The following is a 12741-nucleotide window of genomic DNA, read 5'->3' as shown; positions in this document are numbered from 1 at the left end:
CCTTCTCATTCATAACAGACTGTCCTTGCTGGGCTGGTCATCTCCTGCCAAAAGTCACCAGAAGCCGGTTGGTAGGATAACTCCTTGGGGCGTCTTTTGCTTTACTTAAATCCATTCTAATGCCCTGGGCCAGTTCTACCTGACTGATTGCCTCTCTAGAGCCTGTGTCACCCCTTCTCATTTTCCAGGCTTTGTTGCCCCCAGCTGCACCAAGAGATACCCACACCTCAAAGCCAGCCCTGGGCCCACCCAAGTCATTGAGCCAGCCCAGCCTGAGTTATAGACATTTTGTCCCTTGTCCTGGCGCTGTGGGAGAATGGCAGAGTTTCCAAAGGGAGAACAGGAACCAACCATCTGTTTTCTCCTGGAGCTTAGTTTTCCTGGAGACACATTGCTCAGAAGTGAAGCCTTCCCACAGAAAACCCGGGGCGAGATGATAATTGCTAACACTGAGTGTGTGCTTTGTGTCATGCTTCACGTGTATTTAATCTTCACGTGTAACCCATTTCATTTTTAATAGCTATAAGGTAGGTGTGATTAATAGCCCCACCTCTCAGAAGAGGAAAGTGAGGTAGAAAGGTTAGGTAAATTGCCCAAGACCTGAGAGTTAGTAAGTGGGAAAGTCAGAACAGGAATCCCGGTAATCTCTGGTTCTGGAGCCTGTGTACAGCTGTTCCACCTTACTGCAAAGCTCTACCAAGGATTCTGGAAGGATGGGCAGGGTAGTCTAACAGGCCTGGTACAACTAGAGCCAAAAATCCAGGAATGTGGCCCTCCCATTGCCTCAGAGCTAAGCTCCAAAGTATAAGTTTGGGGATTTTTCTGGAATGACAGGATTGAGGGTCAGTCTGGAACAGTCTTTCCACACAGTTCCTCAGAGGCAGGGAACACAAACACACACAGACACACACACACACACACACATACTCGCCCATGCACAAAACACAGCATTACTCATGAATGGCGATGACTTTATGTCCAATATGAAGTGTTGGCCTTAAATATATTTAAAGACTTATTTCAGTGTTACTTCATGAATGCCCTTACCTAAGAGCTTGGCTCTCATTTTATTTTAATGTTCTAGTCTGTGAACACTGAACAAAGGACGAGCCTGTTGTAAAACTACCACTATGGCTCCCATACTCCTTTGCATTGGTTTAGAACTTTACAGTTCACTGGTGTTTTCCACATTGTCCGTGAACCCCTCCAGCACTAGGATTTAGGGAGGTGAAGTGAGTCTAAGGACAACCAGGTGGAATGCGGTGGAATTGGATCTGGAACGTCCGTCTTCTCACTTCTCTCTCATGCTCCTTGGATGACACCGGAATGTTCCCTGAGCTCGGTACCTTGCCAGGGCGGTGGGGCAGATCCTCTCTGAAAGCTGGAGGGAGGGTGTGCAGCACTTGTCAGGGCAAATCTGATGCTGATTCAGCAGGTTCAAAACCTCAATTTGTTTTCCAGTGTCTGCAATACGTTTCCTTCTGAGATATTCAGACTGAAAAAGCCCCTACGTTCCCTGACAGCGAGCAGGCTATTATGAGACAGTCAAGTAAGAGTCAGAAATGTTTCCACAGGTTACTAGAATGTTGCCACGAGTCACCCTAAAGCTGCATAATGTCAAGCTGTGTAGGCACATTTATTCTCTGTCCAATAGGGCTATGTTGATGTAAATTGGATTATTCTAGAGAGGAATACTTAGAAAAATGGTTTTGTCCAAGTTTCTGAAAGCTCCTGAAAAAACTTCCAAGAGCTTTTTTTGCGCAACTAAATCAAAATGGTGGTGAGTAAAAGAAAGGCCAGTTTAGGAAGGCTTGCCTGAACACTCGTCTAGGACGTGAGAACTGTAATTTAGATAATTTGTGATAAGAGGTTTAAATGATTCTGACTAAAATGTTGTAAAGGAAAATAGCCAGGTGACTCATCACCCAAAAGGAGGAAGCAACGGTGAGTCTTCAGGCCCATAGGAGGATGAACAACGGACCAACCATCAACATTATTCTTTACCCAATGTGCTGGGAATCATGATCCCAGTAACTCACCCATTGCATGGCTTTAGAAACAGGCCCCACGTGAGTTACCCTAATATGGGAGAATAGTTAGGTGACTATCTATTAGCATAATATTGCAATTCTCCTTGGCATGAAAGTGAATATCAAGTAATTTACACTCTCATCTCTGTACAAGTTGTGCTGATGCCAGAAGACTTTTTCCTCCAGCACTACTTTCTTTAGTCCCATCCATCTACTGTAAGCCCGGTACTCACTATACTTGAGTTACTTATGTAATTGCAGAACTCTTAAGAATGCAGATGTTGGTGTTTTCAAAGCACTATTTGAAATACAGCCAGCCCTGGTGATCTAGTGGTTAAGATTCAGCACTCTTACTGCCATGGCCTGGGTTTGTTTCCTGGTCAGGGAACCACACCACCCGTCTGTCAGTTGTCATGCTGTGGTGGCTCATGTTGCTATGATGCTGAAAGCTATGCCACCAGGATTTCAAATACCAGCAGGGTCATCCATGGTGGACAGGTTTCAGCAAAGCTTCCAGACTGAGACAGACTGGGAAGAAGGATCTGGCCACCCACTTGTGAAAAATTGACCATGAAAACCCATGAATAGCAGTGGAGCATTGTCTGATATAGCACCAGAAGATGAAAAGGTGGTTCAAAAAGATGGGGCAGCGTTCTCCTCTGCTATACACAGGGACTAGGAGTCAGAATCGACTCTAAGGCACTAACAACAAAAATCTGAAATACGTGTTAATAGAACAGGCTATAAAAGGATTCTTTGGTAATTCAAACATCCATTCCACTAACAAACATTTGTTTAGCACCTGGTAACCCTCAGTGCAAGAAGTGGGTGGGAGGAGAGGCGGGCCTCAGAGATGATGCAGACTTCCCAGTAAAGAGAAAAAGAGAGCCAGGCAAAGCTAAACGCCACTGTCAGTGGGGGAAAGAGGCACGAGGTCTTCTCTACCCCACTCTTTACTGTTTTCAGGCTTCCCAGGGTAGGGCTGTGTGATCCATGGGTCCTTTCTGAATACATACTAGCCCACATACCCTCCTTAAGGCAGAGCACCCATCACCCTATGAAGGCAAGTGTTGAAGACAGCCACTGTCAGGAGGAGGGGACGCCCATGAGATGAGACTGTCAGGGAGAAGCTCTTTTCAAATCTAAAAAGGTCAATGGTGAGTGCTTCTTAGGTGTTCAGGTCTCCCTAAACCAGACATGTCCATAATGTTTGGTGTTTCTGAAAGGGTACCATTTTCCATCAGAAACGCAATTCTGGGTGACCACAAATTTCCTAAAATGTAATCAAACTAAATAGATTAAGATCCAGGAAACCTGGGTCTCCTTAAAACTCCTTATGAGGAGAGAAGGAAGAGAAGCAATGGAACAATGTTCTGAATTTCCTAGGGCCTTTGAAATGAAGTTCTGCTCCCTAAAGCTCATGAAGTGGGGGGATGTAGGAACCCTTTCGGAAGTCTGTGGGATCTTTGGTTCAGTGCTCTTAATTTCTCTGCTACCTCACCACTCTCCTTCTCTCTTTTTAATATTTCTCACCAGGGTATGGGAATATTGCTCCAAGCACTGAAGGAGGCAAAATCTTTTGTATTTTATATGCCATCTTTGGAATTCCACTCTTTGGTTTCTTATTGGCTGGAATTGGAGACCAACTTGGAACCATCTTTGGGAAAAGCATTGCAAGAGTGGAGAAGGTCTTTCGAGTGAGTACTGCATCTATTTAAACCCTGAACTCTGTGATCCAGTTGGCTTTAGCCTGACGGGATCCGGAAGGAGTTATCAGGGTGTTAATGATATCATTATCACTTTGAATGGAGTAGTTTAATGTTATGGTCGTATTTTCTGTTTTGGCCAATGGTGGTCACAGGGACTGTGCCTAAACTCTCTTCTCTTGAGTAGTTTCCTTCTTTAAAGTGCTATTTCTGGAATCATAACACAAGAAGGTTAAGTTGAATTTGCCAACACAGATTTTCTGAAGACATAAGGCATACTCAATTTCTTCTTAAAGATGTAAGACAGGTTCCTTAGGATATTTGCAATAAAGTAGAGAATTGTAAATCCGTCCATTTTGTCATTGGAACCGCTTCACACCTTTTTTATTTCCAAGAACAGTGCCTTCAGGCTGATCCTGACTTTTAAGACCTCTTCCAGAAGCGTGCCTTTTCCAGCTACTGCTTTGTATCTGTCTTCTCATGGCCCCTTCCTCTCTCTCTTCCCACTGCTAAGTGCTCCCTCAGCAGTAGTACACTGATGTACTAATTTATACTGAACTGTTGATGATTGCTATTGTGTTAGTGGGTTTTTTCCTCTTGAGAACACTTACCTTCAAATAAGGGACAAAAATCTCAACTCAAGGAATTTATTTACTAAAGATGACATTCCTGGCATCAGTGACAGGCATGTGAAGTAGATGTGACTGGACTGGGGTTCCCAATGCCCTTTAACTCACACCCATTCACATGATTTAACAGAATACTTGTTTGCTTATGTGTAAGGTCATTTCTGCTCTCTTTCTCATTATTGACCGATTTCTCAAGTCTGTCAAACCTTCTTCAGGGAGTTCTTTCTTACGAGGACTTAATATTTTAGAACGACAATTTGAGATCTTTTTCAGAATCTAACAATGATGCGCAAAGGTAGATCAGTGGTAAGCTCTAAATCTGTACTTGTTTTTCCCTCTGAGACAAGAAATCATGACTTAAGCTTCTCTTTAGAAGAATGTGAGGGAACTCCCCAGGTGAGCCGTTTCAGAAGATTTGTCAGAGTCGGGGAATCAGGAACTATGGCTGGCTCAGAGTCACCTTTGACAAACTCAGTGATCCTGGGTGAGCTGCCTCGCTTTACTCGCCGGCAAAAGGGGATATAGAATTCGAATCCACTTTATAAGGTTTTGTTGATGATTAAATGAAATAATATATGGAAAAGAGCTTGGCACAGGGCCAGACACATAGAGTTCAGAGCTGCTGTGTGTGTGTCTCCTGAAAGAAGCTCTAGTTGGCAGGCTAGCCACCCGCTCAGATTTCATCTGAGTAGCTTGGCGGTGTGTGGGTTTTTCTGGAATGTCCCACAATCTTTGTCCCCTAAGTGCTGGCTGGCCAGCCGGCCTCATTAGAGCCTGCACCTGGGCTCCGTGGTCACCATGGAAACCGTCAGTGCTCATCTTCTGTGCTTCTCAGATGTTCAGCTCCCCAAACCAGACATGACAACCCCATCTCCAAGAGCTTTTTTGAACTTCTCAGAGTTTCCCTTTAAGCCGTGGCCTCATGGCCTTCCTGGTTAGAGAAAAATGAATCTGGCAGATTGAACACTCAGAAGCACAGAATTCAAATGGAGAAATGACTGATCTGGCATTTTTGTTTTTATGTAGCTTCTGTAGATCTCACTTTCCTTATTTGTAGAAAGGAAGGATTGGTTAAAAGCTTGCAAAATCCTCCTTTACCAAAAATAAAATGTAGTTACCGTATTCTGAGTGAGGGAAGAGGTGGCCATCATTTTCACTACATCTGCTACCACATTTGAGGACCTCCTTTCGCCTAATGAATTTCGGACTACAGAGAGAGTGCAGTTCTCCTTCCTTAAAGCTGCCTCTCAAGTGGATCCTTCAACAGACTCTGGGACAGAGCCGTAACCATCTCACATTTCATTTTTATGCTGCTGGCCCACAGAGCTCCTTGCAGCGCCATCAAAGACTGGGCATCTTTTAGGAAGGAGATGGCGCTGTGTTATTGAATCACCATGATGTATGCATTTGCAGAGTGTTGGAAGATCCTGTTGGAAGGGATGACTGGGTTCCAGGAGGAATGTAAGCACTCTTCCTGAATATACACACAACCGATCCTGCAGCAGTTTGCTTTCTGTGTGTAGTTTTGGTAGAAAAATCACAAAGTTCTTTGCCATTCATTTAAACTACCCTTAAAGGGCCAGTTACGCCAAGGTGATTATTTGAGAGTTGAAAATTGTATACACCAACAAAGCTCCGTGTAAATTTTCAGTTCCCCCGGGGAAAGTTTATTTTCTTTCCCCTGCTCAGTGCTTGTTAAGACTTCCCCTTCATCTGTGATGTTTTCTCTCAGCTCTTGGGAAGAGAGGATTTTTTTTTTTTTTTTTTTTTTTTTTTGTGGAGTAAAGATACAATATAAGATCAGCCTTCTAGGTGCCTGGAGTTTGAGGTGATGTGATTTGGGTCCTTCTACCACATCCCAGGTCTGAGCCTCATTTTAAAAAATTGCTGAGGGTTGCTGTATTATTTAGGAATGCTTTTGCTACAGAGTAATAAGATGCCTGACTGTTGGAGTTTTTTTGGGGTGAATAAATAAAAGTTCCTTTTTCTCCTCTGAAGTTCAGAACTAAGTAGGAAATAGACATAGGAGTCAGATGGAGATTTATTGCTGACAAGCTGATCACAGAATGTGGTTTTAGCCCTGACGCCAAAAGGACTTACTAACCAGTTCACTCTGAGTTAGAAAGACTTCCCTGCTGTATGTTTTCTGCTGTGGTATAACACACTATCACATATGTAGATGCTTCAAACAACACCCATTTGTCAGCCTCAGTTCTGTAGGTCAGAAGTCCCGTCAGGCTTGGCTGTGTGCTGTGCTCAGGATATCACAAGGCTGAAATCAAGGTGTCAGCCAGGCTGGGGTCTGGATCTAGGGAAGAATCTGCTTCCAAATTCATTCAGGTTTTGGCAAAAAAAGAAGGTTCCCTGTGGTTGTAGGACTGAGATTCCTGTTTCCTTGCTGGTTCTCAAGTGGAGTCCATTCCTAGCTTCTAGAGGTCACCTTCATTCCTTGGCACAAGGCCCCTCCATCTTCAGAGCAGGCACAGAAACCTTCTTGTATCTCTCTGACTTCCCCCTACCCCTCTGCCACCAGAATCAGCCAGAGAAAGTGCTATGCTTTTAAGGGCTCATGTGATTAGATCAGGCTCCTGCAGATCATCTCCCTATCTTAAGGTCAATTGTGCTATGTAACATCCCGTAGTCACAGGAGTGATAGCTCATCATCTCTCAGGTTCTGGGGATCAGGGTAGGACATCTTCAAAGGCTGTTTTAGAAATTCTGCCTCCCACATCCTCTCAGTCATCATTAGCACAGGCCTCCTCGATGAGGGCCCACTAACCTTGCTACATCATAGAGAGAAAAACAGAGTGCACCTTCCTGCAGGAGATGGTTTCAAATGGGAGAAGAAGGGGGCTGAGCTGGAGGAACTCAATCCCTTTTGCTAAGTCCACCAGCTAAGTCACCCATCGGGTTGAGCAGTGAGGTTGGAGGTCCACAGTGTTACTCCAGCTGAAGTTCTTCCACATAGAGCATGAGGCCAGGAGAATGGACTTTGCTTCCCCATACTGATTAACAGTGGGTTAAGAATTTGACACTTACTTGTGTCGAATAGCAAGAAGCCTGGAGGAAGGTTGTTTCAGATTTAGTGCATCACTTCCCCAGTGATACATTAAGGATTCTGGTACCAGTTTCGATATATGGATTTTTTTCCCACACCACCGAACAATTCTCTGACACCAGCTGGGTGTCCTACAATTCAATTCAATTCTGATACTGTCTACTTGGACATCACATCAGATCCCACAAATTAAGGGCTCAATCCTACAAGACGACGCGTCCAGTTCAGGTAAGTCCAGATGGTTACCTAAGCTTCTGACTGAATGGCAAAGATCAGAGGGTCCCAAAACCTCCTCCTCAGGTTCAATTAATTTGCTAGAGTGGCTCACAGAACTCGGGAAACCAGTTTACTCACTAGATTACAGGTTTACTACAAAAGATATTACAGGATACGAATCAACAGCCAGTTGAAAAAATACACAGGGTGAGGTCCTGAACAAAGGAGCTTCTGTCCTTGTGGAAGTTCAGGCCTGGTGAGGTGGCACCTGGGAGTGTTCTGGTTCACCAGCCTGGAAGCTCCCTGCACCTCCTCCTTTCGGGTTTTTATGGAGACTTTGTTACATAAGCCTGATGGATTCAATCATTGGCCATTGGTGATTGATTCAACCTCCAGCCTCTCCTCTCTCAGAAATCAGGGAGTGGGACTGAAAGTTCCAACCCTTTATTCCTGGTTGGTTCTCCTGGCAACCAGCCCCATCCTTAGGTAACCCAAAAGTCACCACAGTAACGTCACAAAAGACACCCATATCGTTCCCATCACAGGAAATTCCAAGGATTTTAGGAGCTCTGTCCTAGGAACGGTTGGGGATGGAGACCAAATATATATTTCTTAATATAAATCATGCTATCACACAAGTATACCAGGTTTGTTCTCTTTCTGCTCTGCTCTCCTTGGCACATTGACTTTCCATCCTCAGCCTTGTTACCCCTTGGTTTGCAAGATGGCTACCTCAGGACCAAAGATCATGTTTTCACTCAATCACATTTAATGCAAGACAAAAATTTCTACTTTTATGGGAGAGAAAAATCTTTCCCAGAAGTTACCCTGCAGACTTCCCCTTCTATCTCATTGACCAGAACTGGGTGACATGACCATTCCCACCTGCAAAGAGTGGTTAGGAAAGTGAGTATCTAACAAAGGAGAATGGGGTGGATTGATTTAGTAGTTCTCAAAGAGTGGTCCCTGGACCAGCAGCATCAGCATCCTCTGAGAACTCGTTAGAAATGACAATTCTTGGAGAAGTTTGGGCCCTGCATCTGTGTCTACTAAGCTTTGCAGGTGATTCTGCTGCCTACTAAAGTTTCAGAACCCTTAGCTCAAGAGGAATCATATTTCATCTCCTGGGGCCGACCACATTGCTGTGATGAACAAAATTAGAACTCTGTTGGCAAAGAAGCAGTAGGGGTAAACAAAAGACAGCATCCTCCACAGGTATCAGGCAACTGCTAGCCACCCAGACCACTCATAGGGAAGCTGTCCTCCCTCCCTCTTGATGTAAATCAGATGGCCTCTGGGATCCTTGAATCAGTCAGGGGAGACTAGCTTATGCTATGGCAACAAATAACCCCAGTTTATGCTCACCTCTGCCAGATCTGCTGCAGCCCAGGCAACTCTCCAGGCTTTATGATTTTTTTCAGGGGAAGAGAACTGGGCATCGCATACTGGCTCTTAAGAGCTTTGGCCTCCAATCAGAGCCCATTGGCCTGAACTGGTCACGTGCCCCGACTCAACTGCAAAGGGACCTGGAATGCATTGTTTGGTTTCCAGAAAGAGGAGGGGATGGGAAAATTGATGAGCACTAGTGGTCTCATCTGCATATTCACCGGGATTATTCCTGGGCCCCACTCTAGGGTGACAAGCATCCCTGGGATTTAGAACAGATGGCCTGTGGATCACTCTTTGGGGAACACTGCTTTAGTCTCACTTCACATCTGAGAAATGGAGCCCATGATTTGTTAAGAGACTTACCTAGGGCCACACAGTGAGTTGAGGGCATAGCCTGGAGTGGAACCCATAATCCTGCCTTAACCTTTTCGAGGTAGGCCAAAAATATTTACTGTCAGATATATTAATCCACACCCTGAAACCCATGTGGAGTTTAGGATTTTTGAACATACTATGCCAAATCATGGAGATGATTTATAAGTATTTATATAATATAATATAAAGTAAAAATAATTCTTCCTAGGTTTCCGGGGGGAAATCTGGGCAGTTAACAACGGAGGATAATGATTTGGGATTAAGCAGGGCTGAGCTTGGGTTCCAAAGCAAATTTTGGAAGCGGGCAGCCTCTCTCCCCTGCTATGGGCTGGCTCTTTTGCTGGGCCAGGCCGACTGTTGCTTGATAGGATGCTGTAGGAAAGCTGGTCAAACTTTGGACTGGATCCCATATTCTTGCTCTGAGCTGGACTTTGGCCTCTGGTAGGAAGCAGCTGCCTCTTTTTATCTGACTGATCAGCAGGCTTTCTGATATTACCTCTAAAACTAAGGAACACTCTTTCTTCTTTGGCTTTCCCCCTGACGGATACGGCAGAAATGTTTATTTGCCTTTGGAGCCAAAGGACCCTGGGTGTAGCTGACAAGTAATAAAACATCACCTTAGGCTTATCGGTGCCATGATTACTTGGGGACTTTAGAACCTGCCAAATGCTTAAGACAGGGTGATGACAATCTCAATCTACTAATGATGTTCCAGTAGTGGGCTGTCAATCACTTTGGATTGCGGGAAGGGGCTAGTGCTGCAAGCCAAGGACTCTGGAGCCCTCTGCCATGTGCCTGGTCTGAGTTTGGGAAAGACTTTGAGGAACACATTTGGTAAGAGGCTTCTGTTTCTTACAAGGTGTCTTTGAGCTAGCTCCCAGCAGCAATGAGGTTAACTTAAAAGAATTAGTATTTCAAGAAGGTCAAAATCCTTGTTTTGGAAACTGGGTATTTTCAGCTCTGTGGGTTGAACTACAATTTCCAATTCTTATTGGTAGTGGAGATGTTCATTGGGGCATTAGTTATACACACCAGCTTTTTGCCTAAATAGGTGGGGGAAGGAGGGCCAGTTGGTGGGTGAGAGTTCCTGAGAATCTGTGTGTGTACATGTGTCTGTCTGCCTCTATAACATGCCTGCACTAGTGCATACCCTATTAAAAATTCCTGAGCAATAACTCAGTAGGATTAATGTTACATAAATAAGGTGAGTTTATTTTTATGAGAGAAAAGACCTTGATTTTGATGTGAACAATTGCTTTCTTATTTTCCCTAAAGGGCTAGAAGAGAGTGGGAGGTAATTGTTTTAAAATGCAAAAAAGGCAAATATTTTTAAAGCTTTATCAAACAGATCTCTTCTAAATTAGTTTAAGGATATTGTCTAGCTTTAATGATAGGTCTGGATGTGCACTTGGGATGAATTACGTAAACAGCATCCACAAAACAGACTACACAACATCTCTTAATGACAGCCTGTGACATAGTTTGTCCCTGATGGTCCCTTCTTTTCTCCCTTGCTCTCATGCATGGTTGCTCAGTCTTGGCACTGTTGATATTTTGGGCTGGATAGTTGTCGGCGGACCTGTCCTGTGCATTGTAGGATGTTTAGCAGTGTCCCTGGCCTCTACTCACTAGAGGCCAGTATCATTGGTGCCCCCAGTTATGACAGCCAAAAATGTTTCCAGACATTGCTAAATGTCCCCTTGAGGGCAAAATCACCTCAGTTAAGAACCACGACTCTGTTGGGATGTAAGGTGTCAATTGTCCCACAGGTCCCAAGGGGCATGCCCTGGTCCCCTGGCTGAATCTTCCACATGAGCTCTGGTGTCTCCACCATGGGCCAGTCCAGTTCTTCAGTGCCAGTGCCATTTCCACTTAGAACTCTCCTCTCTCAGATGAGTCCATAAAGAGGGCTTTAGGACTCTGTAGTCTGGGAATAAGATCATTTCTCACTAATAAGGGAAAGTGCCTGGGGACTTGACTCTCATGATATACGTAGAGATAGATTGTTCTGCATTGTTCTTCAGCAGGCAAACCATCTCAGCCCTATCTTAGCTGAGCCGGTAGGGACTCATCAAATATACAATTTTTCCTCTTTCTTGGCCTCTCCTTGCTAACTGGCCAGTGTCCCTCTGATGTTTCCTGTGCTGTCTGAGATCACTGTAGGTTATAGATTTTCGCGGCCTTTAAAATTCATCTTCACTCTTTTCTGTAAACAGCAAAGCTGTCAAACTCTGCCTAAAATATAACTATTTAAAATATTGCCTGGAGAGTGTTTAACATTTAAACATTTTTAAGGTAGCTTTAACAGAGTCTGTCTTTTTCTTTCTGACAAACTTTGAAGAGGTAACTTCTGGGAATCTGATTGTCACTTTGGGGTGGGCAATCACTCGTGACCTTCCGTACATAGGGCCCTTTGTAGGGAGGCTTGGATTTGTCATTTGTCCAATAGGATGTGATTGAGGTCAGACTGAGTATTATGGCACCTCAGTTATCAAAGTCTAGAGATAAGTTGCTAATCTGTCTTGAGAGTTTACTAGATGCCAGACTGCGGGTTGTGGGCTTTACCTAGAGTAAGTTGTACAACAACCCTCTCAAAGGGACCATTGTTGCCTTCTTAATTTTATGAGATTGGGATGCTTACTCTGGTTCTGTGACCTGTCCAAGGTCACCCGGCCCATAAGTGACAGAGCAAGGATTCCAAACCAGGTCTCCCTGCCCCAGTGGGCGTGCATAGACTTAGTCTTTCTACTATCCTTCTTTCTTTCTCTTGTAAGGTAGGGGTGACATTTGATGGTTCAGAAGAGTCTCCACAAGAGGTTTAGTAAGACCTGGGGACAGAAAAAGATGTCCGGTTGAGCAAAAGCTCATCTTGGCCCCCTCTTTATCTACTCTCAAGGGGTTTTAGTTTTCCGACTTTATATCATCTATCGATACTTTGAATTGGACTATAGTCTCTGATTCTTCTCTGTGTGCCTGCTCTATCTCCTTAATCTGGTTCATCATTAGCAAACATCTCTTTCTTGGTGTTCTCTTCCCCTGGAGATTAACCTAGGATTTAAATGCCCCTTGCTCATGTCCATCATGTGACTAATGTGAGGGTGGGATTATAAAAGCCAGGCTTGTACTGTCCGGATGGCTGACTCGTTTGGACCCACCTCTGCAAGAAGAGTTGCCAAGCAGATGGTATTCTCCACTCTCTGTTCTTCCACCTCATTGCTCCACTTTGTACCACCCACTCACTGTTGACAATAAGAGGAACACACAGCTTAAAGCCAAACCCTTGGTGAGCTGAGGCAGCTGGTCTTGCCCTCAAAAAATATTCTTTTTCTGTCTTCATC

At 44.4% G+C, this 12741-nt stretch overlaps 1 protein-coding gene across 6 annotated transcripts in view; it reads left to right on the top strand.

Annotated features, from left to right (window-relative positions):
• Positions 1-12741, top strand: part of KCNK10 (potassium two pore domain channel subfamily K member 10) — a 135469-nt gene that overhangs the window by 89286 nt on the left and 33442 nt on the right. For all 6 annotated transcript variants that reach the window (XM_070514161.1, XM_070514162.1, XM_070514163.1 and 3 more), the window contains one exon: positions 3567-3727. In XM_070514161.1, the coding sequence (XP_070370262.1) occupies positions 3567-3727 (161 nt within the window). The remainder of the gene's footprint in view (positions 1-3566; positions 3728-12741) is intronic.

This window comes from Equus asinus, chromosome 7, assembly GCF_041296235.1.
Source record: "Equus asinus isolate D_3611 breed Donkey chromosome 7, EquAss-T2T_v2, whole genome shotgun sequence".
Taxonomy (NCBI): domain Eukaryota; kingdom Metazoa; phylum Chordata; class Mammalia; order Perissodactyla; family Equidae; genus Equus; species Equus asinus.
The sequence above is the reverse complement of the archived record's forward strand: the minus strand, read 5'-3'. Positions and strand labels throughout refer to the sequence as shown.